General features: G+C 49.5%; 1 protein-coding gene across 1 annotated transcript in view; it reads right to left on the bottom strand.

Moving 5' to 3' along the window:
• The window catches only part of GPSM1 (G protein signaling modulator 1), a 145,595-nt gene that overhangs the window by 2,697 nt on the left and 118,270 nt on the right, over positions 1 to 24,628 (bottom strand). Inside the window, 2 exon segments of the mRNA XM_038374448.2 lie at positions 186 to 394; positions 5,495 to 5,645. Of these exon segments, the coding sequence (XP_038230376.2) occupies positions 186 to 394; positions 5,495 to 5,645 (360 nt within the window).

Raw genomic sequence — 24,628 nt, forward strand, 5'->3', positions numbered from 1 at the left:
AGAGCTCACTGGGCCCTTTGCCGGTCTTGCCCCATGTTCATACAGTGCTGTGTCCTGTTCAGGATGGGCCCCAGGGGTAGCCCTAGGAGTGGCAGGAAAGCTGGCACTGCCCTGCCCCCTGGCGCTGTCCTGGGCCAAGCGGCATCTCAGGCCCTGGGGTCAGTACAGAAGAGCAAGCTGCCTACCTGGCACTTCATAAGCATGTTGAAGAACTCATCCCCTGGCTCCTGGGCATCCCCCTCCATGCGCAGGTGCCCCAGGTTGTTGTGAGTGATGCGGAGGCCGGGCAGGCTGCCCACACTGGCACGCTGGTCATCCAGCCGCCGGCTCTGGGAGCTGGCGATGAGATCAAAGAACTCCTCCGTCTGCGGCGATGCCATTAGCGAGGACTGAGCTGTGGGGGGGGGGGGGGACAGGGAGAGCACCCGGGCGTCAGTCCAGGGAGGGGGCCTGCGTCACGGCCCTGTTCAACTCCAACATGCTGCTCAGCCTCTAATTAAACTCATTCACCACCCCTCTGAGGTCTGGGAGCCAGGACGCCTGGGTTCTGTTCTGGGCTGTGATGCAGATTTGCTCGGTGATCTTGGGTAAGTCACTTCACCCCTCTGTGCCTCTCAGGGCATGCACAGTGAGGGTAGCTAATCCCACCCTGCCTTTGTAAAGCCCTTAGAGCTTGGTCCCCATAAAGCTCCAAATGCATCATTATTAACTAGTAAATGATCCCATTTTATAGGTGGGCAAGCTGAGGCAGTGAGCGAGCAAGTGATGTGCCCAAGGGCATCCAACTAGTCAGTGGCAGAGCCGGGATTAGACCAGGCCTGTGGTCAGCCTCTCTCAGCAGAAAGGTGATTTGAGCTGTCTTTTTTTTTGCCCTACTTGATCTCTTAATTGATCCCCCTGCTAAGAGGAACCTCATTTCCCTGCACTGAATGCGCTCAGCTGACCCACAGCAGGAGAGAAACGAATTGCAGCCATTTCATCCAATGGCAAAGAAGAACAAATGACCAAAGACTTTTCTTTTATAACAGTGGGTCTGGCCAAGCCAAAGCTGAATGGCCCATCTGAGCTGCAGGCAGCTCCCATTACCAATGTGCAGAGCCAGCCAGGGCCTCATTTCAGACCAGGCTTTCTGAAATCAGTCCGCTAAAGTGACTGCCACTCTTAGGGAGAGCAGACTGCTGGTGCTGTGAACTTCCTCATAGCAGTGCCACACAATCCACTCAGGTTGGGTGTGCTGGAGGCCTTACAAGGAGCGCGCTCACTCAGAGCACAATGGCTGGTAGGACCTTGCGTGTAGAAGACACGAAGGCTCAGTTTGCACCCTGAAAGCTGGCCTTGGGAGCAGCTCATGCTGCGGCTATTGTTTTCTCTGTGACATTAAAAAAAAAATCTTTTAAAAGATCAGAGGGGGTTTATTGCCTTGCTTGACACAACATCAATAAAGTCTAGACGATATCAGTGCCTCCCTGGAAGGAGGGCTCTGTGAGTGCATAAACATCGGGCAGGGAAGGGGGAAAGCAGCTGGCTTTATAAGGTAAACCACAGAAACTCTGGCTACACATCTCCCCCTGGCTGACAAGGCTGCACTAAGGGAGCAGGACAGGATATTAATTGCACATGGACCGATGATTAGATTAGATTAGATTAGATTAGATTAGGGAAGAGATGCCTCATTGACGTGGCCTTTCAAGAAGGTACCTAATCTTTAGCATTCTCATTGCATTGCCAGCCTTCTGCCTGTGAAGCCAGGCAAGCAAAACCTGTACCTTACTCCGGGGCCATGAGCCCTGTCACCCATACATCATCCACTCCCGAACAGCTGCTGCAGTGCTGTCTAGTCCCCAGCACACGGATTCCCAAGGTCCATCTCTGGCTCTCCTAGCGAATGGCTGTACTGCCCCAGGAGCTTGACTTCTGTGCCTCTTGACCCGTCCAGATCAGGAAAGTAACCCTCCCTCCCCCCGCCCGCCCAGGGTATGCTGCCAGGCTGCCCTGGCCCTGAAGCGCCTGGCACCCCTCCAGTGCCATACAAAGGGCTAGAAACGCAGGATTCTAAGCTGCATCTTGGTTCCCCCACGCTGCTGTCGCTCCAAGCAGCGAGCGCCCGCTGGGAGCGGCTGGCAAGGCGCGCAGGAGAACGCGGCGGGGAGCGGCTGAGCGGATCAGGGCACAGAACGTTGCCCTCAACGCGGGCACAAGCGCCCAAGTGGCCTTTTAAGCTCTGACATGGGCGAGCAGGTCTGCCTTTGCGAACTGCCCGGTGGTGGGACCAAACAGCCCCTGTTCCTGGTTCTGAGGCGTCCTCTAATTGCCTGTTCTGAGCCCCGGAGCAGCCTCCTCAGTGCAACTGCAGATCCCAAGTCAGTTAATAGGCCATGATTACAGTGAACCACCAAGGACCCTGTCTGAAGCGTCATTTCCCGCCTTCCTCATTATTAAGCCTAATTTTAGGATTCGGGGGCAGGGGGTGGCCAGTTCCAAGTAGGCGGTAGTTACAGAAATTGTGCTTGCAATTGACTCCAAAGTCCCTGGAAGCTTGAGTGGCTTTCTGTCTTGCACTCAGGCAGCCTCCTGACAGACACCCCATGCAATTACAAGGGGTGGGATATAATTAGAGGCCATGTAGTCAGCCAAGTGCGAGCAGAGGTAAGTGATTCATCAGACAGCTCGTCCTTTCTGAGTCCCCCAGACAACTCTCGCCTTTCAGGGCCAGTGCAGATACGGTATCTACCTGGGCAATGGCTGCAGACGCTCTGTCCAGCACAAAGCAGAGGTACCTGCATCATACCGTGTGCCTTAGGAAATCACAGTCTGAGCTTGGTTCTTTTCAGCTCTCCCGGAGCCAGCCTGCTCCTCCGAAGGCTGTCCATCCGGGTGTGTGTTTGGGAGCTAGAGCACGAGCCAAGCTCTCAATGGGCTCAGTTCCATTGGCTTCAGTGGACTTTTGCCCATTTCCCCCAGAGGAGAATTTGAGCCATGACTTCCCACCACCCTCCTTACAAGCATTCAGTGCTATGCTCACATCTAGCACAAGGGCACACGCTCCAAATGCCACCTGAAGATTCCAGTGCTGTCTCCCTATGAGAAGCAAAAGACCAGCAGGCTGCTGGCACAGACAGCTCCCCGAGCCGAGGAGCTGGCGCTCCATGTGAAGGGCCGTGCTCGGTCTTGGAGCATACCCGTGGGAAACGGGGCTGGGGAAGCGAAGGGGAAGGTGCATTGCAAGCTCAGCCACTGGCCCAACGTGCTGGCTATTGTCCTTATGCCAAAGTGAAGACTTATTATGCTGCCAATGCCCATCACGCCTGACATGACCAGGTCTGGATGGCACCACATTTGGCATTGCTGTGAACCTCAGACAGGAGAGTTTTGAAATGATGGGTGTAAGCAAACAGAAGGCACTGCACAACGAAAATGTTCAATCGCAAGCCCTGAAACAATATTCAACAGTCCATGAAAACAGCGGCGTGGTTCCGTTTTGCTGCTGGTTAGGAAAGAAACATTCCCCCGCAATGTAGAAATCCAAACACGCTAACACTGGGCGAGCAAAGGGGACCCAGTAAATAACTCTAAATAGAAAGTAAAACAGGCCACGTACTTTTACTGTCTAAGTGAGAGTGCAAATTAATTAAACAGCAGTGTGCCCAACTCGCCCTTTTATCGAGTGTCTCACAGTATTTGCTGTTGTCCTGAAAGCCTCCTGTTAACGGGGGCATGTTAATACATGAGAATCTCAGCTTTCATTTAAAAGAGGAAGTAAGGCCCAGACTGTCAAAAGGGATCGAGTCCAATGAGAATTTGGCCCAGAAGCTCAAAAGGCATTTCAGCACCTAAGTTTCCAGCCATCAGGGTTGTGGAGAAAAGCTTCATAATATGAAGTGAGGACAGCACAAAAGCTCAGAAATCAGGAGCCTAATCAACAGAGCCCCAAATTCACGTATTTAATAACAAATCAGGATTTTTAATCCAGCCTCCTGCTCTGGAGTTCTAACGCCTGGTTTGGAGCACCTGGGCGGATGGCAATATTGGAACAGCGGGGGAGGGATAGCTCAGTGGTTTGAGCATTGGCCTGCTAAACCCAGGGTTGTGAGTTCAATCCTTGAGGGGGCCATTTAGGGATCTGGGGCAAATATTGGGGATTGGTCCCGCTCTGAGCAGGGGGTTGGACTAAATCTCCTGAGGTCCCTTCCAACCCTGATATTCTATGAACAGCTTAAAGGCTGCTGTTGCCTACAGCTCCCTTGACTATAGACCTCAGCACAGCTGGGAAACCCACACTGGTTTCTGTATCAGAAGCATGCGTATCTTCATAAAAACACTGCACGCTTCCAGCCTCTTTTTAGGCTGGAAAAAGCCACCTGACTTGGAGCCAGTCTGTGCTCCTTGTCACAACACAGCCTGACCTGTTCAGCACTATTTAGCCCTCGCTGCTGTGTACGTGTCGTGCCCGCTCTGTATTCCCTGGATGCTTCGGTGCCGTCTCTCATGTGTCGGCTGTTTTAGGGATGTCAGGCGTTTTCTTTAAATCTTCTTTTATGTTTGTTTGTTCCAAACTGCTCAGTTTCATCAAAAACGTTTGGAACAAATAAAAGGATAAAGTACCACAGAAATGGCTTTTAAAGCGAAGAGTTGGATACTTGTCTCTTTAGCCATTGCTTTCTGATGACTGTTTAAACACATCTCATCACAGCCTTGCAAAATGGCCATGAAAATATACCAGTCCAGCACCCAATCTCCTTGCCTACCTGTACTATGTTGATATCACTACCATCTAGTTTTCATATAGTTTATCTACCTATTCATTCAGCTATCTATGATCTTCCTGTTGTTTCAGAGTAGCAGCCGTGTTAGTCTGTATTCGCAAAAAGAAAAGGAGTACTTGTGGCACCTTAGAGTAACAAATTTATTTGAGCATAAGCTTTCGTGAGCTACAGCTCACTTAATTGGATGCCCTGTGGTTATCTACCTATCTGTGCTCTGTGTCCCCCCTATGGTTTATCTGTCTCTCCAGAACCTTTCCTCATAGTATCTAAGTGCTGAACAAAATTCAGAAACACAAAAACCAAATGACGATTTCAATGAAAAAAACCTAACACTCTTTTTACTTGCCCAATAAAAAACATGGCAAATGACCCAGGTGTGTCAGCAAATAGAATTTTGCCAGAGCGCCTTAACAGTTAATAATATTTAGCACTTATAGCACTTTTCATCCAGATCTGGAAAGCGCCTTATAGCCAACCCCAAAATTTTGGGGTTCTTGTGTATCTTGGTCCTTGTGCCTTTGGGGCTCATCTTTTCAAGCTTTTCTCTGAAACCAGGAAAGATACTTTTGAACAAGCGAAAGCTGAGATTCTCACATGAGCACCTGACTCCAGGAGCTTGGGATTTAAAAGAAAACACCAACTATTGCCAGACTTGCAGGTAAGTTCCTGAGAACTGGCAGCACTGCAGACATGTCATTACTCTCATTAACGGGAGCCCCCCAAGTGCTTACATATTCCTTCTTCCAGGGCAGGAATGGAGGTGCCAGCAGCCTCTGTTTGGCATTCTTCTAGTGGGCAGCGCTGGTCATCCATTCGGCTGCTCTGGAACTTGCTCAGCAGGTCAAAGAAGCATTCCTCGTCTGAAGGGGCCCGGCTGATTTTCTGCAAAGAAGAAAGGAAACAGAAGAAGTCGAGCAATCAAAAGCAACTCCTTTCATCTGCAACTGTTGACTTACAAGTTCCCTGCCCTGTCTTAGGCCAAGTGGAGGCCGGATTCCCTGCTGCTCGGTGCTGCAGAGTAGAGCCGTCAGAGAGGGTCAGCAATATTTGATTATCTGTTTGACTCCACCCCCAGCCACAGGATAGGTTAAGACCAGTTTGGGGGCTGCTCTAACCTGCAGTGGCTGGCAATCATCTCCAAGGGACTGTCCGCACCCCATTCCGTCCCCCAGTTCCCTCCTTGGCCAGGGCTAGGACGGTAAAGCATAGAAACTGCCTCTGTCCCTACTGCAGCCTCTCTCCGCACGCGCACACACCCCACCCTTAGCCACCCCAGCTGGGACGCATGGCGGGTTCCCACCTGAGCAATGCAAAGGGAGCAGAGCAGGACAGCGAATGTGCCTCCGGGAGTCCAGGGGCCAACAAATTCCCTTTCACTCAGCTCATTGTTCATCTCCTAGTGAGGCGGCTCGTTTCCAGCGCAGGTGTCCCCCCCCCAGGCATACAGCTGCATTGTGTCCCCATCCACTCCCATTTCCAAAATAGCTTCTCACTGTTCTTCTCCTTGCCTTTCCATCAGGGGCGGGTAAAACTAGCCTCCACCGGAAAGAAAGATCAACCCCCTCCCACACACACACCCCAGCAAGGCAGAGTTACCTTCCTTTGCAAGAGCTCTCCTTCAGGGGCTATTACCAGGGAGCATTTGCAAAGGCACAAGGTGAGCAGCCGTCACCCTTCCTTTCCATTTCACCAGAGGAACATTTGTGGCAAGCCCTTCTGTTAAATAATCCCATCACGTTCCAGCCGACCCTGGGAAACTCTGGATGCTTTCCAAGAAGCCTTTGGCTGGGGCCGCGTTTCTAGTCTTCCTTTGGGCTCCAGCAATGGGAAAATTAGCCTCGTTGTTCAACAGCCTTCATTGCTACAGAGCATCATGAACACATGGGCAAGCTCTCTCTGGCGCGCCGGGATTGTTCTCTTGCAGGGAGAAAAGGCTGGTTCTAAAGGAGAGATTTTGAGAGAGGGAGGGGTTTCTGTAGCCCTGCACGGGAGAGGGAATTAGTTACTGAGCAGTGTTGGGGCAGCTAAGTGAAAGAGAAGCGATCCGGACAGGAGCAGAGTCAGCCCGGGGAGAGTTTAGTAACCTGGGAGCCCAGTCCCGGGCTTGAAGCCTGAGGGATAGAAAACCAGTGAATGAGATGGACCACAGGGTATCACACAGAACTCCCTTCTGATGTGTTGTCCCCATCCCCATCCTTTCCCTTTGCAAGGTTATAACCCTGTATGCACAGACAGTGAGTATTCCTCTCAAGCCAGCTAAATTTAGACTCCCATACAGGCCTCCACAACGTGGGCTTCCCAGAGTTCTTCCTTCCTTTCGGCTATCCACAGGAGACCACTGGTTATAACAATCTGTGAGCTGCAAATGCCACTCGATTATAGCTCTTGAGGAAAACAATTCCCGCCCGAGAGCCCCAAATGAGCACCTTTCACCAGACAGCGATATATTTAAGCTGTGCTCTGGAACAGATTTGCTTCCAAAGCCTCCATGCACAAGCCCTATGGTGTGACCAATTCCACTTCAGACAGATGTGTTTTGTATGCCATTCTGAGGCACGCTTCGCTAATGGAGTAAACACAGAGTCCCCTCTTTGACTCAGCCAAATGCATCATAAGCAGCAGATTTCTCTGAAGCATTACTCAGAATTGGATGTAAAATTAGCAAATGAGAAGAGAGGCATCTGCCAGGCTCAGGTGGGCTCCGACTGGGATCTGGTACGGTCACACAGACTGGTCAGATGCTACCAAGAGCAACGGATAAAATCAGTGGACATTGATGAACCTCTGGTATCTGCTCAGTGGCCCATTGACATGAGCTGGTGGCCTGGATGGAATGACAGCACCAAAACTAAGAGCAATTATTTTGATTAGTATTATGAAGACCAAGCTCTTCAAAGGTATTTAGGCACGTAACTCCCATTGAAACCAATGGGACCCTGAAACCAATGAGAGTCAGGCACCTAAATACCTTGGAGGATCTGGACCAGGGCCCCAAAGCAGGATCAGGTCTCCATAGTGCTAGGCGCTGTACAGACACCTAGCAAGAGAAAGTCCCTGCCCTGAGGAGTTTATGATCTTAATGGACAAGTCAGGCAAAGGGTGGGAGACAGGAAGGATTATTACAGGGCTTGAGGTGAAGTGCTCTGCCAAACATGGTGGCTGTAGCAGAGAGGGGATTGACCCCAGATGGCCTGTGTCCCAGGGCCTTCTCTGCACAGCCATCCCTCCAGTCAGGTGCTTGCCTCAGCAGAGAGGTGATGCATGAATGGGGCCCACAGATCGAACCCCCTTCTCTCGCCCGCTACAGGCGGGTCCCTCCAGGCCAGTCAGTGGGGAATTGCGGGTACCTGCCCTGGAGAGATGGAGAGTTAGCTCTCGAGTTAGTGAATCTCGAGCCATTCACCAGCACAACGTTCACTGATCACAATCAAACCGGTCTGGTTCCAAACTGGATGAAGCAGGGAAGGCACGTTCCATGCGAGCGGGGCCAGCTCATGCTGCGCTCACTACATGGCCACACCCCGTCCGTACCCAAGTCCATCTGCCATCCCCTCTGCTGTGCTGCTTCTATACATTGAGCTGGCTTGTATACAAATCACCCACCGCTGTTCCCTTCGCCCGGACCACTTGTCTGTGTGCTGGTCTTGTCCTTAAATTGCGAGCAGGACTGCTCTCCACGAGTGCCTTGAAAGCACAAGTGCACAGCAGGTGCTATTGGAAATACCTACTAATAAATGGGCTGGCTGCGCTTGTGGTGTTGTGGAGCATTCAGCCTTCAGGCTCAAGAGACGTGTGGGACACCAGGGAAGCCAGTCGTGCTACTGCTTCCTCAATGCAATGCCTGTCTGGAGATTTCTTCTTTAATGCATCAGCAGCGCGTTCAGACAGCCGTTCGAAGAGCTCACCAGCCTTTGCCAATTTTAACCCTTTGCATTCTACGTTTTCCAAAGCGCCGACTGATGCCAGCAGCAGCCCCTTTCTCCTCCCGTCATCTCTGAGAGGCAGGAGAGGGCTGAGCCCCATCTTACAGGCTGCAGAGCAGAGGGGTCAGGTGACTTGGCCCAGGTCACACAGCGGGTCACCGGCAGAGCCAAGGGTAGAACCCAGGTGTCCTGGCTCCCAGTCCCCTGCTCTGATCACTGGAATCTGCTTCTCTCGTGGACACTGAAGGTACAAAATGAAGTAAAGCTCCAATGCATCCTGGGATAGAAGCGCTTAGAGGCACTTGCGTCTTAATGTAAAAAACCAACAGCAACAACGAACCTTCCTTTCCTTCCAGGTTTTTGGCTTTTGTGGCCTTGTGCATCTGCGCTAATTTGCCACCTCAACCCCCACCACACCAGCTTTTGGCAGAGGTCTGGACAGGGATTCCCATTGCGGGAGATACCACCGCAGGGCTCCTAACTTGGCCAGTAGAGGGGAACTCCTGGGTGATGCAAGGCTTAGCTCACACTCCTCAGCACGCTGGCTGAACTCTCTGCTTCTGGAGTGACTGCAATCCCTTCCAAGTCAGGGAACAGGGCAAGGTGTAGCAGAGTCAAAGCCAGATGGAGCACTCAGCCCCTAGGCCCGGCCCTTTTAGCACTGGGCGCTGGACACAGAAAAGGCATCAGAGAAAGGCCTTAACTCATTCAAGATTTCAAGCAACAGGTGCCTGCTGGTGGCAAAGAAAACCTGGAACTCCAGCCCCAGACACATAGGGCACTGGAGTAAAGCCAGCAAAGCAAGAGGAGAAGTCAGAGTTCGGGTCCTTTGCTGACTCTGGGATCCTCTCAAGCTTGTCAGCAAAGCTATGGGTTATCCTTTATGGAACTGAGTCTGGAGCAGGAGAAGCCACGTGAGGCTTCTCTTATGGGCTCCTCCTCGTTCTATCCAAGTGGCGAGACCTTCTAAACAGGTGAAGACGACTTCTAACAAAGGGCAGCTCGGTTGTTTTCAAAGGGGATGGAAAATCCCAGGAGAGAGTTGTGATGAGGAGGTTAACGCAATGGTTTTGGCTCAGTAAATGAAGGAAAATAATTTTCTCTTATTCTCAAACCAGCCGAGATACACTCAACTTCTATTTAGGACACCGTCAAAATTAGCAACAGGCCAGGCAATGGAACATTAGCAATCTGGGAGCTGATTGGGGGCGGGGGGGGGGGAGTAAAACCCCACCTCTTCCATGTGCTGATCTGCTAATAAAATGGTGTGATGGAAAGACAGCCTCTGAACCAATAAAAGTTGCACTCTGGAAATCAAAGGGTTTAAATTGAGGATGTGCTGCATTTATTACAGTTCTGCCACATCAGGTTGCGTGACCCAAATTTCATGCGGGAGAAGAAATTCTGCTCTCAGTCACACCGATTCAACCCAGCTGGTTTCAGTGGGGTTGCACCAGCGTAACTGGGAGTAGCATTTGGTCAAGAGAAGGACACTGACTTCAGAGGTGCAAACATTAGGGAAGTGTCACGGGGGAGGAAAAATTAAGCTAAGAAGTGATGTCATGCACTCCAAAGAGCTGAGTTCACATCTGCCATGGTGGGAAAAAATGACTTTCTACTGGACACTCTGTCTGTGTCACAAAAGCATCACACAGTTTCAGGTGACTGGCAGCCACTGCTCAAGCAAGGCCCAGGACTGGGACAGGAAGGGGTGTTTTGCCTGATCTGTATGAGGAGTCAAGGACAGAAAGAGCCAGGGGTGGGGTGTGGCGGGACCCGGGACAGCATGGGAACGGTCAGGCAGATTCGGAGATGGAGGCATGTTGGGGGAGCCATATAGGAGTCCAGTGCAGGACTTGCAGGAGGAGCTGCAGATCAGGGTCAGTGTTCACAGGCAGCCCAGGAGAAAAGCAAGGGATGCAGGTCAAGCTAACGGGACACTGGCAGAGTGGGACGGGGGAGCTTTTGCACTCTGCTGGCCCAAGCCAGTGCTATTCATCCTCCTCCTTCATAAGCACCACTCACATAGTTAACCCCCCTTGAGAAACAACTCCCACCTCCTCCATGTCCCTCTCACTGCGGACTAGCGGCTCGCTTTCCCCTTGGTTCACCAGGGACTGGCTCAGCACCCCTCTAATTAAAATGCTAAACCCTGACGATACCCCGAGCGCCTGGCTCCCTCCGTCCTGGCCTCGGACAAGGAGGTGCGGAGAGAGCTGGACCACCACGATGCAGGCTGCGGATGGAGTGGCGATCAAGAGTGTGCGGACGATGCCATTTTGTAGAGTAAAGCGGCGTCCTCATCTGGCACATATGGTGTGTGTGCTACAAAATGGCATCCTCCGTGCCGTCTGGGGTCGTGGGAGTTAATAAAGCATCAAAATGGGGTCCTGCCACCAAACAGTTTGGGAACTGCTGCTCTAGCCTATAGGACTGGTCCCCAGTTCCCTGGATCTTTCACCCATGAATTAGACCTTGTCTACGAGTGTCCTTAACTTACCATAACAATGAAAAATGAGACGGGGGCTTCCCCACCTGCCATATCAATAAGCCTCCTTTGAAGGACTCCTTGCCCATTCCCCAGTGTCCTCTATAAGGACGGCAGGTAAGGAGATGAGAAATGAGGGGCCCTTCCGCCGAGTGGCTCATCATTTATCTGAACACCCACCACCTGCGGTCCAGCACAGCCCAGGGAACCGTGCCAAAGAGACTGGTCAAATGGGTCTGCACTTCTCTATACGGATTTTAAATAGAAATGAGGGGGTGGGGTGGGTTTTTGTGTGTGTGCGCGCGCGCATGCGCATGCATGCTGGGGGGTGGAACTGCCCTTATGATCAGAAAGAAAATCTCTTCTCACATGGTACCATTCACAGCGGGATCTCAAAGGACTCACTCAAACACAAACCCAGCCTCGCAGCCAGAGCAGAGCTCTTAGTCTGCAATGGAGGAATGCATCTGACTAATCTAGTTTCTTTCTGTCAGCGGTTTGCAATTTCGACATATTTATTCGTGCTATTAAGCGACAGTTTCTGCCAGCTGATGGAGAGACTCCTGTAGCTCAAGTGCTAGCGGTCTCCAGAGCACCTCTGCTTTGGCTGAGGTCCCAAAGCAACGAGTTAGCCCGTGCTCCAGTGCTGGGTTACTGGTCCTGCTGATCTGATATAGGGAATTTCTACTTCTTACTTAGAAATCATTCCAAATGCCTCATTGCAGCATTCAGGGCCCAATGCAAAATCCATTGATGTCAACGGTCATTGGAGCAGACTCTTGGAGTCTCCTTTGTGTTTCAGAAACAGGCTTCAATCCTCATCTTCCCCCAAAGATTTATTTTTGCTCCAAGAGGGGCTGTGGGGAGGTCTGGCTTTGTTCCTCTGTGGGAGACCCAAGTGAGGAGTTGCAGTCTCTCTTTTGGGAGGGGAAGCCTGAGACAGCTCCTAAGCCTCTTCCGGGGGTGGCAAAGGACATGTGAAAACCAGACGAGGTATTTAATTGTCAGGGGAAAGCTGAGGGGCTCCCTCAACAAGAGAGTCTGGTCTTGGCCAGGCAGGTGGGCCCTGAAAGGGAGAGAAAATCCAGTTGTGCCTCCGCCACGTGCTGCTGGGGTTTTTAGTATTGTCAAAGGGAGCCAGCTTACATGCAGACTTCTTCAGCTCAGCTACAAATCCATTCTCGCTCTAAAGGGCACTGGAGACACACACTCCTCTCCCCTGGCCTCGCTACTGGGCAAGACATGAATTCTCTTCTTGCCATCTGAGAAAATACAGCTTGGAATGGAGCCAACGACAGGGTCAGGGCTGTTTGGGGGGTCAGAACAAGGGAGGCTGACCCCATGTTCTCCCCTCAGGGAGCCTGCATCAGCTGAACTAATGGAGATCTACCCAGCCAGAGAGGGGGGCAGAGAACTGCATTTGTTTTAAAATCACAGTCCCCATTTTGTATGACTGACATTTTCATCACAACACCTGACTGCTAATCAGAGTGCAGAGAGGGCTAATGAAACCCTGCCAGTCAGACTCGTTTACTTGAAATAGGCCTCCCTAATTTGAAGACATCCAGGCTTTTGCATACATTTTTTTTTTCCTCTAAGTGATCAGCAGGCCCGTTTCATCTGCTGTTTTGTAACCAAGGTAGAGACAACACCAGCTGCTGTCTGGGAAATGCATCGAAAAGTGAGTGCCCAGGCGATTGGGTGTCTCTGAGTCACCTTCTCGCACTGAGGATTTGCAGAGATGCTGCGCACCCATAACTCCTGACGGAGTGCGTGGCGCTTTTGACAATCCGGTTGAGAAGCTTAGGGGGTTCGGAGACTTCTACCTCCTTAGCAGCATTCATAAGGGAGTGAGGATCTTGTGGAACTCTTTTCTCCCAAGGCCACTTAGCCTTAAAACTCCCCATATCCCATTATTAGCATAAAGGTATTATGCTTGGAACTATTATACCAGGATCAGGCCCCATTGTGCCGGGGGCTGTACGAACACAGACATAATCCACCGGTTTCCCCCCTGCTCTTGTGGTCTAAAAGCTCTACACTGAACTCACCTAAAATACCTGGCTCAGGGCTCCCTCTATTGTCCCTGGGCTCTGACTCAGGTCTGAGCCCAAGCCCCGCTTCTGTCCACACACCAATCAGTTAGACTCTGACCCATCCCACTAGCAGGGTCCTAAGACCCACCTCCTCGGTGCTTGCTGAACAGAGTCAGAGTCCTGCTGACATTTGGTCCAAGATCTCTCATTCTGCTGCGTGGACGCACTTGTATGGCGAGAGACCCAGGTCCAGCAACTGCGAGCCCAGGTTTACAATGCAGCCCACAGACTCAGGTTTACAGAGCAATGTAGACATCCGCTAGAAGGTCCCAGGCTGCCTGGCTTCCTGGGGAAGATTAATGTGATTCAGGGCCTTGGAAAAACAGTGTAGCAGCAGCTGTGCAGGGACAGCTTAGGGGGAAAATCAGCAAATCACTTACACACATGCTGAAAGTTAGTCGTAAGCACTTGCTTAAGGGCTTTGCTGAATCAGGGCCCTTGGGAGGAGATTTTCAAAAGCACTAAAGAGATGTATGCACCCAAGTCTTGTTGACTTTCAATAGCACTCGTGCGCCTGAGTCCCTTTGAAAATTCCCCTAAAACTGCCTCTGTCTTCTCTCACAACAAAGGCAGATCCCAGGGCGGCTCTGGGGTCCCGTCTTCCCCATCCTGGCCCCGGCATGTCTCTGCAAAAGGCAGCCTTCCCTTGACACGCACCCAGACAGAGCTACTTTCTGAACATGGTACTGGATGCGTTAACATGTGCATGAGCCCCGTCTCTGTGGTACCGTGGGGTGGTTTTATCCAGCACCTCTCCTTTGGCTGGTGCCCCAAAGTGCTTCTCAAAGCAACGAGCTAGACAGCAGTGCCGAGTGGCCAGCCAATGGAAACACCCTCTGTGCGCTCAGCAATTGCTCCTGTCCAGCTGGGGAGGTGAGAATCTGGTCTATTACGAAAGGGCGTGCGGGCCAAAGTTACCACCTTTCCATTGGCTTGGTCCCTCCATCTCCAAGATGTTCAGCTTCACGGAGCGAAATAGAGACGGACCTAGTGCTGGAACCTGGCAGCTAGTGTGGCTGTTCTGTGCACGCAGCTGCCACCCTGCCTAGTCATTGATCGGTGTTCCTTTCTGCTCAGCAGCCACCTGTGGAGAGCACAGCACTTGGCACTGATCGCAGTCATGGCCAGCCCAACAGGCCGCAAAGCAAACCCCGGCAGGGCAGGGCCAGGAATTAAAATTCACCTTAAACAGGGAGCAATTTGGGGCAGGGACTTTGTCTTCCTTCTTATGCCAAGAGCACCTAACACATCGAGGGAGCTACTGTAATACCCATAATAAATCCCAACCACCCTGCATCCAGGAGAAGGGGGACAAGAAAACAGAGAGAGTGCGAGAAGGAACAAACAAGGAGATAAATCCTGGAGGGCGAGTGGAAGGAAGAAAGTCACATTCTGACTCACCGACCCCACAATGTCCTTCTAAGCTTGGTCGGATGGTAGGGCTTACAGCAGGGGACTAGGTGTCAGGTCTCCTGGGTTCTCTTCCCCACTCTGTGACTCACTGTAGGTAAACCATGTAACCTTTCCCTGTCTGAGTTTCCCTGAGTACCTTATGTTTGTGAAAACACTTTGAGATCCTCAGATGCCAGAGAAAAGCATCTTTTTTTAGAGAAAAGCTACTAATTATTATAATTATTACACAAGTGTAGTACACGGCATCTTGACACCTTTTATTCAATACTGTCATAAATGCAGAAAGAATGGTGATCAGCATTTTCTACTGATCACACTATTATCCATATACTCCATAGGGGCTTCGGAATGACAATATCTGCTAATAACGCCCAAGGTTTCAGTCCCCTTTAGAGGCTTATTATTAGAGCTGGTCAAAAGTCTTCATGACAACATTTTCTTCACCAAAGAAAAGGAGGCTTTTCAGCCAAAATAGAAATGTTTGTTTTGTTCCTTCGGTTGAGATTTCTGACCAAAAAAACCCCAAACTGATTTTTCAGTTTTTGAAACCAAAAAATGTTTCAAGTTCTAGTTAGCCCTCCCTCTCTCCCTCCCCAAACCTAAAAACTTTTCAGGCTAAAGTTTCAAGGGGGTAGTGATTTAAAAAAAATGCCCCCCCAAAAGTTGATGGGCATTTTTTGTCCAGCTCTCTGTGTTATGCATTTAACCACAAAGAGTCATGGAACTTTCCTGCTGGCAAATGCTTCCTCCTCATGGACACATACACATCACCTGCCAGTTATAAATACCCCAGCCAAACGGTTCTGGCAGCTGGGGCTTCTCCCACAAAGCTTCCTGCTGCCTCCACAACATTTTAAAGTTAGTTCTTTTTAACACCGTAAGAGTCAAACAGGAAATAGGAGCCAGGCAGAGTGGCTGGAGTGGGATACAATTTGGGGAGGAAGGTTTATTATTGATCCCTACGCTAAGAGAAAAATCCTCCCACTTTCACCTTATTTTACAATCATGAGATGCGATTGTGTGACTTTTTGATGTGCTGCTGGCTTGAGGGTCAGAAATTTAAAGTTCAGAAAAGTCCATCATGATCAGCTAGTCTGATCTCCATTAACGTAGGCTGTGGAATTTCACACAGTGATTCTATCATCTGTCCAATGACCCAAGGCCATCGTGGGGGCTCTCAAAGCCTCTAAGCCCTCCAAGTGATATTGGGATTGTCATTGCGGATCAGAGCAGAGGGCTGACCTAATCCAGTGTCCTTTCTCTGACAGCGATTGGCGCTGGATGCTTCAAAGGCAAGTAAAAGAAATTCTAGTGGACAATTAGGGACTAGGAAGTTCAGAGCGGCATTTTGTTCCAACACCCATCTGGCTGGCTTATGCCATGAAGCACAAAGGCTAATACCCCTTCTGAACTGTGTTTATCCCATTCATTGTAACTACAGATGTGCTCATTATCCATGTAAATAGCTAGTCTTCGGTTCTCTGATCACACAAATAAGATCCCCTTGTAGCACCAATTCCATTAAGGGGCCTTGGAGAACTTTGATGCCCACCCCAACTAAAAGAAGTCTGTTTCATTATAAAACGTACTCCCAGCCAGCAGAAAGTCTTGGATCTCTAAGGACTTTTCACTGCCACTTAAAACGTCCCTATTTTGGATGAAAGATCATCGCTTCTAAATACACAATGTGGGACATCACTGAATGGAAATTAAAACGGTAGCAAGTTTCTGAACGGTAAATCAACTTCAAAACCTCCAAATTTAAGGCATGGTTTTTAATGTCCCTCAGTCTTCTAGAGCACCTTCCATCACAAGATTTCAAAGGACTCAGTTCCGACCCCTCCGATGTCTGCAGCAAATTCCCCATCGACGTCAGTGGCATAAGATCAGACGCAAAGTGCCTGGACTGTAACACCTAAGCATGCCAGTAAGGCGGGTAAATATCACTAGACCCCTTTCCTATGTAGGTTCTCACACTGGCTATCTCACACTCAGCACCACCTGCCAAATACTGAAAAGAAACTTCATCTCTCAGGCTCTTCCTTCTTATTTTAGCCAGGAGGGGACTAAGAAGCTGAAGTGACTTGCCCAAGTCACACAGTGAGTCAGTAACAGAGTCTGGGACAAGACTCAGGGACTCCTGGATTCTAGAGTGTTCATTTCTATACTGCAGGAAGCTCTGGGGAATATCTTCCTCATTCCAGGCAGAAGATAATTAATATGCCCATCACCTGTGGGATATTTGTCCCAAGTCACACAAACCCCATATTTCATTACTTTGCCCATCTTGCCCTCTGTATATCAGACACTACAGCTACTTACTTAATCCTGTCTGAAGGGGGATCTACCACAACAGTGTCAGCCAGCGCACAGGAGTGAGGACATGCCAATACCTGAAGCCGCTGGGTAGATCTATTGCATCAATCCAGCCAGCCATCTCCTGAGTACCACCAGCCACTGCTTTCTCAGTCTCGTCTTCCCTAACACCTGCCAATTAAGGGCTCACTCCTGCAAAACACCTTGCAAGGTGGCAGGCACCGTCCGCTCCCACTAACTTCAAGAGGAGTTGGAAGAAGTCCAGGCCTGGCAGGAGGTGTGCCAAGAGAGGCAGGAGCCGAGCCTGGGGCGAGGGGACTGAATGACGATACTGGCCATCAGCGTCAAAGACACATTCTGCCTGCTTCGGGCACTGAACTAACGTTGCTGTCTAACCTGTTTTGGAAAACTGCTGCTTGACAAAAAGTGAAGCAAGAAGGTACAAACAGAGCGGAGGCACCGAAGTGAGCCTTGCAGAGGAAAAGTGAGGGGTGGGGGGAACCCCATGGTCAAACATTTCAGTCTGTTTGACAGGAAAAGGAGCTGTCTGGAGTTTTCATTCAAAATCTGGATTCACAGCGTCTAGTGATGAACAGTCTCCTGCTAGCTAGAGCCCGCACTCCCCATGCTAATGCTATTGCCATTTTAACACATTCAAAAGGGCTGTTCAACTTGCACAGTCTTTGTGCTGAGTAGAGCATTTTAATGGTCTTTCAGTATCACGACCAGCCACCCTCAGAAATGATCTCACAGTGTCCTGGCCATACACAGGCATCCCTCACCTCCTCCTAAATAAACACACCCGTCATCATGAGTGAGACCCTAGTCATCAAAATCCCCATACTGCCCTTTACAAGACATTCCCAAGACACCAGGGGCTCCTCTCTTGAGGCTTGGGGGATAAATGAAAGCAACAAACAATTATGTTACAATTAAGTTCAAACTGAAAGGGCTCTTGCAAACTTCAAAGCAGCTGATTTTTTAAACAATTTCCAGACCAAATGCAAGCCTTCCTATCCCCCCAAAATACAAATATATAACAAATTCCTTCTCTCCCCTCATGTGTTTTCTCCCTCCAGAGAACAAGAAGGAACACAAATAGAAAGACAGAGTGCTACTTACTGATCCCAGCAACAATTCCCTCTAAAGCTTCTGCTTTCACATCTTGAAGCACATGAACAATCTAAGCCCATCTAGGAATTAATTGTGGAGAGAAGCTGCTGCTTTGATGCTTTTTAGCTACTGCTAGCAGCCAAGAGAGCTCTCACCAGCTATCTCCCCTCGCAGGCTGCCAGAGGTAAGATTTATGCGGAGCACTCAGCCATGTGAAAAACGTAGACAGCGCCAATGACCCGCTCTGAGCTGAGATGTGGTTTAAAGTGACAGTCTCATTTTCAGAGCCCCTGTCCTCAGGTGACTGTGTTCTGCCCGCACATGGAGAGGGATGTGTGGACTCAGTTAAATAGGTCGGCTTTCTCACCGCTGATGCCACAATCCTAATGTTACTAGATGATCTTCAATATGCGCTAGAGATTGGAGAATATTTAGCTCTCCCTCCTCCACCTCGTCCACCGCATACATTTTAGCTTATAAATAGACTACCAGTTTTGCCAGAGTAGAGCCACACACACACACACACACACACACACACAGGCAATAAACACACAGTGCATAGAGGCACAATATGACAGGTTTCAGAGTAGCAGCCGTGTTAGTCTGTATTCGCAAAAAGAAAAGGAGTACTTGTGGCACCTTAGAGACTAACAAATTTATTAGAGCATAAGCTTTTGTGAGCTTATGCTTTTTTTTCCCCACCAAATGCATCCGATGAAGTGAGCTGTAGCTCACGAAAGCTTATGCTCTAATAAATTTGTTAGTCTCTAAGGTGCCACAAGTACTCTTTTTTTTTTTTTTTTACACAATATGACAGGGAAGAGTTTCAAACCAAAACTACCACGTTGTTTGCTGCTCCTTCTAATTGTTTTTATATACAATTTCTGTTTGTATTTTTTTCTCCCATTGCAAAAGCCAGAGGCACGACTGTCTGTAACCTCCTCTCTTAATTCAAATGCATTGATATTAAGTAGCTGGGAATTCAATACCAAATTGCAACAAGGTTTTAACAACAACACTGATCAGATGGAAATGCTGTAAGAGCCAAAGAACCTTATCCCCCATTTTACAGATGGGGAAAATGAGGCAACAAGAGGTGTAGCAACTTGCCCATGTCATGCAGCAGGGCAATAGCATAGCTGGGAGCAGAACCCAGTTCTCTTGGCTTTCTGTCCAGCAGCCTAGGCACTGGACCACACTGCCTCCCTAGACTGGACCCTTTCTTCCTGGGCAAAGCTACCAGCTTCAGAACAAATGTGGCTGTTGTGAACCCAGTTGTCTTTCTGAATTGCTTCTCCAGGCTTAATCCCAAGTGCCCCATTTGTTCCCACTTATAGCAAAGTACCTCTCAGAATCAGGGTCTAAATAAGCAGTGGTGAAAGTTCCCTGTTCTTCAAGCAGGGAGAGTTTATTCAGTTAGAGACATGGATTTCTTTGCAGGGAACTGCACACTATTCTTAAAAAGGGGAGACAGTGTGGTTGGAGCAGGGGGTCTGGACCCCCGGGTTCTCTCTCTGGCTTTGCCACTGATCTGCTCTGAGACAGTCAGTCCTTGCATCTCAGTTTCCCCACGGGGGGAGGGGAAGATAACTACCATGCCCCCAGAGAGGCTGGGAAGCCTAATTGGTGTTTGCAAAGTGATGCGAGACCCGTGATGAGAAGTGCCAAGGAAATGCAAAGGGTTACTACTAAATACACCTTACTGCAGCAGCAGCTCTGGTTGCTCCTTGCGGTAATGCTACCACCACCTATGGCAGGAGGGGGCAGCTGGGCCGTGGCTGGAGATGGGGGAGGGCTGGATTTGGAAGTAAAGCTGCTCACACTCAGAGATGATGGGACATGAATTCGAACAGGAGAAGAAAGAATTATGTCACTGAGACAATTAGGCTGCGAGATGGAGGGTGGCTTGTGACCGTGATCGGGTCAGGCAGTGTGCAAGGGCAAGGGACAGTTCTGAACTGATGAATGAAAAAAATCACTCATTAATGAGAGCCAGTCTTGACGTGTGACCTTCCACACAACCCCCCTCCTCGTATTGACCAGAGACAACCCTGACGTGTGACCTTCCACACAACCCCCCTCCTTGTATTGACCAGAGCCAGCCCTGACGTTTGACCATCCACGCAACCACCCCCTCCCCATAAGGACCAGAGCCAGCCCCGATGTGTGACCTTCCACGCAACCCTCCCTCCCAGCATGGACTAGAGCCAGCCCCAATGCATGCCCTTCCATGCAACCCCCCTCCCTATACAGACCAGAACTAGCCCCGACATGCGCCCTTCCATTCACCCATTTCTGGTCAGCTCCTCTCCTCATTAGTACAACTGCAGTACTCCATGGGTTGTCAAGAGAAATCCAGATGTTGGGACATTAGGAGAAAATACAGAATTCTTCAGGGGGGAAAGCCAGTCCCTTAAAGTACAGTGCACACTTCATAACAGTGTTGGGGCACTCTGCCCTAAGATTCGCCCTCCCTCCCTCCCTGAGACTCGATGCCCTGAATGTCAGGTAGATGAATGTATGAACTCCCGACTGTCCAGTGAAAAAAGTAACTCTATAAACCAGCCTTGACACACTGCCACTCTCTCTCAAACTCCAAAGCCATCGCTCCAACCGGGACTTACCCTGCAATCTATCCACAGAGAGAAATTCACCTTGGAACTACTTCCTCCAGTTCTTTCCTTTTCTGACTGTGCCAGTAATGAATCAGAAAACTAGAGAAGATGCTCAGGCAAACAAACCATGGATCTCTCAGCTGAATAGCAGGATGACAAGCTCAGCACAGCTGAGTGATGGAGGAGGCACGTCTGCAGAAATGCTTTCCCTTTCTGGAACGCCGGCTTGACAGAGACAGGTTTTTCTTCCTCATCCTTTAGCTCCCACATGGCAGGAGAAGCCAGAGAAGGGCACCGGAGGTGCCTATTAGCACTTCATGCCAAGACTGGCCTTCCGGACACGATAGGAGTGCCAACACCAAGAGACTCTCCGTACAAGTGACATGTCTCCCACATTAAGTTTCTTGTCACCTGCCTCAAAGACTTTAAGCAGCGGCTGCTACCTGGCAATGTGTGTTTCCTTTGTAAATACATTTCTTTCAGGGGGTTCTTTTCAAGAAAAATGTTCATTACATTTCAGCTAACAGGACAGGAAAAGGCACATGAAATATAGGAGATGGAGAACAGACCATGAAACCAAGGTAGGCAAAGAATATGGAGAGAAAAGCGGTGGATGAGAAGGAAAAATGAAAAACTAGGGTACAGGAAGAGTGGAAATATACCCTGGTTGACATTTACAAAGTCCCCAAAGCAATCATTTTAATAGGGATTTGGTTTCAAAATCACCTAGGTGACTTTAAAATCTCAGCCTCTCTGCTTATTAAAGGAAAATCGCCATAGGAAAATCCTTCCAGGGTCAGAGAACCAAAGTCTGAGCTCAGTGATGCAGGGGTGAGTTAGAACCTAAGTTCAGAGCTGCTCACTAGAAGCAAGAGCAGGATCTGAGAGAGAGAGAGAGAGAGAGAGAGAGAGAGTGTTTCAGCCATGCAGACACAGAGGTAAGGCTTATGGGACGCTGGATTTGCACTAAGTACTGGCAAATTAGTTTGGTTAAAACAAGAAAGGACCTGAACCACAATCTCCAGGGAGGGCTAAGGGGGACCTAAGCTGTGTGTTGGCTAAACACGCAGGGGACGGATTTCACCCAGAAAGCAAATATTAAAAAGGAGGCGTGGAAATGCAACATGACCAAAATGTAATTCGTGATGTGCAGGAACACCCCTGGATCTACTTCCCCGCTCATCACCTGGCCCTGTGGCTTCATCCCAGAACACGGAATGGAGGAAGGACACCCTGCAAAATTATAATTACAGAAAATTGGCTGGGAGCAATGACCCATGAAACTGACCTATAGTGACACAAGGCCCTGTCAGTGAGCACGTGGCAAAGGGAAGAGCTAAATTGGGGGAGCCAGAGCCACTTTGGAACAGATTGTCAGAGACTCAGCAACTGCAGGGCAGCCTCAGGGAATCACAACTCTTTGGGGGCATGCAGGTTAACATCACTTTTGCCCCTACCCACTCCAAACACTCTCATTAGTTGTTGCAATTAAAACCGTGAAATGCTTCATACGTCGGAGAGGGTCTGTCTTTAGCTCCTTGATCCCCTCAGACAGCACAGTGCAAATCCTTCAGCTGCCACACAGGATCAAACGGAACGAGACTGTGGAGACTGCTGATGCCAGCTACAGCATCACAGGGGATTCCCTTGGAGCACTGAGTGAACCCCAGTCAGGTGCCGACAGTCCATACAAAGCCATCTGAGCCCTCTGCAGGGGGGGTGAGCAGAGCGGAGATGTGGGGGTCACTGTGTTCCCTGTCATTATTTGCCATCAGGATGTTCAGGAGAAAACAAAGGGCCCAATTCTCCATGGCCGTGTACCCAGAAGAGCTGTTTATACCAGTGCAGAGAGGGTATAAAATGCCACTAACTCCATATTGATGACCCTCTGCTCCCACTTTATCATAGAATCATAGAATCATAGAATATCAGGGTTGGAAGGGACCCCAGAAGGTCATCTAGTCCAACCCCCTGCTCAAAGCAGGACCAAGTCCCAGTTAAATCATCCCAGCCAGGGATGTGCAAGTGGCTGCACAAGGTGTGGGACCAGAATCGGGCTTAAAACCCCAGCTGCTGACTGCAGAGCTTGCAATCCCAATTTTATACATGTTGCAGCAACAGGGCCTAGAGCTAATGGGGCGAAGGAGAACCAGGAGCACAGCACTAAGACAACAAGAGTACTCGGTTTGGGCACCTGCATGGTGTCGTGGTTCCGCTTCCAGGGCTGAATCCTCAGCTGACGTAAATTGGTTCCATTGACTGGAATAAGGTTGTATCGATTTACACCATCCGAGGATTTGACCTCTGGTTTTTAGTGCTGACGCGAGGTATTGCGGCAGGAGTGGGGCTTAAGGAGGGCTCTGAATGAAAACAGGGTAGCAGTGGGCTAGACCAAAATCGGGAGCATGTCTCATTCTTTTAAAGAGCAGGGTGGGGAAAGGCACAGGATGGCTGTGAAGACAAAGACGGGCTGATGGGGAAATGGAGAGCACGTGGGATGGTGCAAGAAGCCGCCAGGCTGGATACACAGGCAGAGGCACGTCACAAAGGGCTCTGAAGGGGTTTGAACTTGATGTAGTGGAGAAGGGGAAGCCAGCCTTTGAGAGGGTGATGTGGTCTGATTGTCAGGCAAGGGAGATCGTTTTAGGACCTGCAGTTTGGATGGACTGAAGGGAAGGGGCAGGCAACGTGCACGTCAGGAAGGTCAGAGGCTAAAGACTCCAGGTCATCTGCAACATAGCTGGGAATTACCAGTTATCAGAATTAGAGGGGTGTGTGTGTGTGCGCGCGTGCGGACACAAAGATGCACACACATTTTTTCCCTAGGGTTGTACTTATTTTCCTACTTTGATTGTTTCCAATGATTTTTTTCCCCCTTAGACAACTCATCCCCCATATACACCTGCTAAAAGCTGGGTCTGTTGTTGGATTTCAAATAACCAAATTTTATTATTTCAAATAAAGAAATCAAGCACGCCACGCTTCCTCCAAATGCCTTAGCTAAGGCCCTGTTCATTTGCATGGCTCATGCCAAATGGATTTACACATGTTAAATAAAAATAATTTGATCTGATAAACAGATAACATTATGATTTTTGCATAAGAGGGAGAATGTGTGAACGCCTGTGTGGGTGTGTGGGGGTGTTTGGTTTAGGTGTTGGTGACACCTCAGATACTTAAAGCTTTTGATCTGAATGCCAAATTGCTATTGCCAACACTCTGAAACATTCACACATAGCTACTTTGTGCAATAGTTTCATTAATTCTGATTTTACACTTTCTTTTTTAATACACTGTAATCTAGCCTGAAATTACAAGTCTGGTAGCCAAGGTCTCTAATATAGAGTCCAATGCATTTCTGGTGCATGACTATCTCCAGTTTATTGTGGAGAAGACAACATACCACTGACGGTTGTATCCACTCAGTTCACACACACTAACAGTACTACTTTGCAATTACTACAGCACCTTTCATCCAGGGGTTTCAAAGCACTTTACAAGTCAGGTTAAGAATCACCATCACCACTCCACAAACGGAGGCTGCAGAGAGTTTAAGTGACTTGCCCAAAATGACTCATTGAATTAATGGCAAAGTCAAGATCATCACACAAGCACTCTGCTCCCACTTGCCTACTCTCTGTCCACTAACCCACTCTGCATCCTCAGTTAAAGATTTGCTTGGGAGCAGGTATTTCATTTGCAGTTTGAGAGGGGAAGGGATAATGAGATGGGTGTGGGTAAGCACCACGGGCAATGCCATCAGAGGACACACGCTTCCTAATCCAAGGGGGGAAATTAACCGATATGCCCCAAACAGCACATGTATTTTCCCACATACTGTGCTCGATGCAGCTGAAATTGGAATCAGCCAAATATTTTCTTTGAAAACCTCTGCAAAGAA

The sequence above is a fragment of the Dermochelys coriacea genome, chromosome 16 (assembly GCF_009764565.3).
Source record: "Dermochelys coriacea isolate rDerCor1 chromosome 16, rDerCor1.pri.v4, whole genome shotgun sequence".
Classification (NCBI taxonomy): Eukaryota; Metazoa; Chordata; order Testudines; family Dermochelyidae; genus Dermochelys; species Dermochelys coriacea.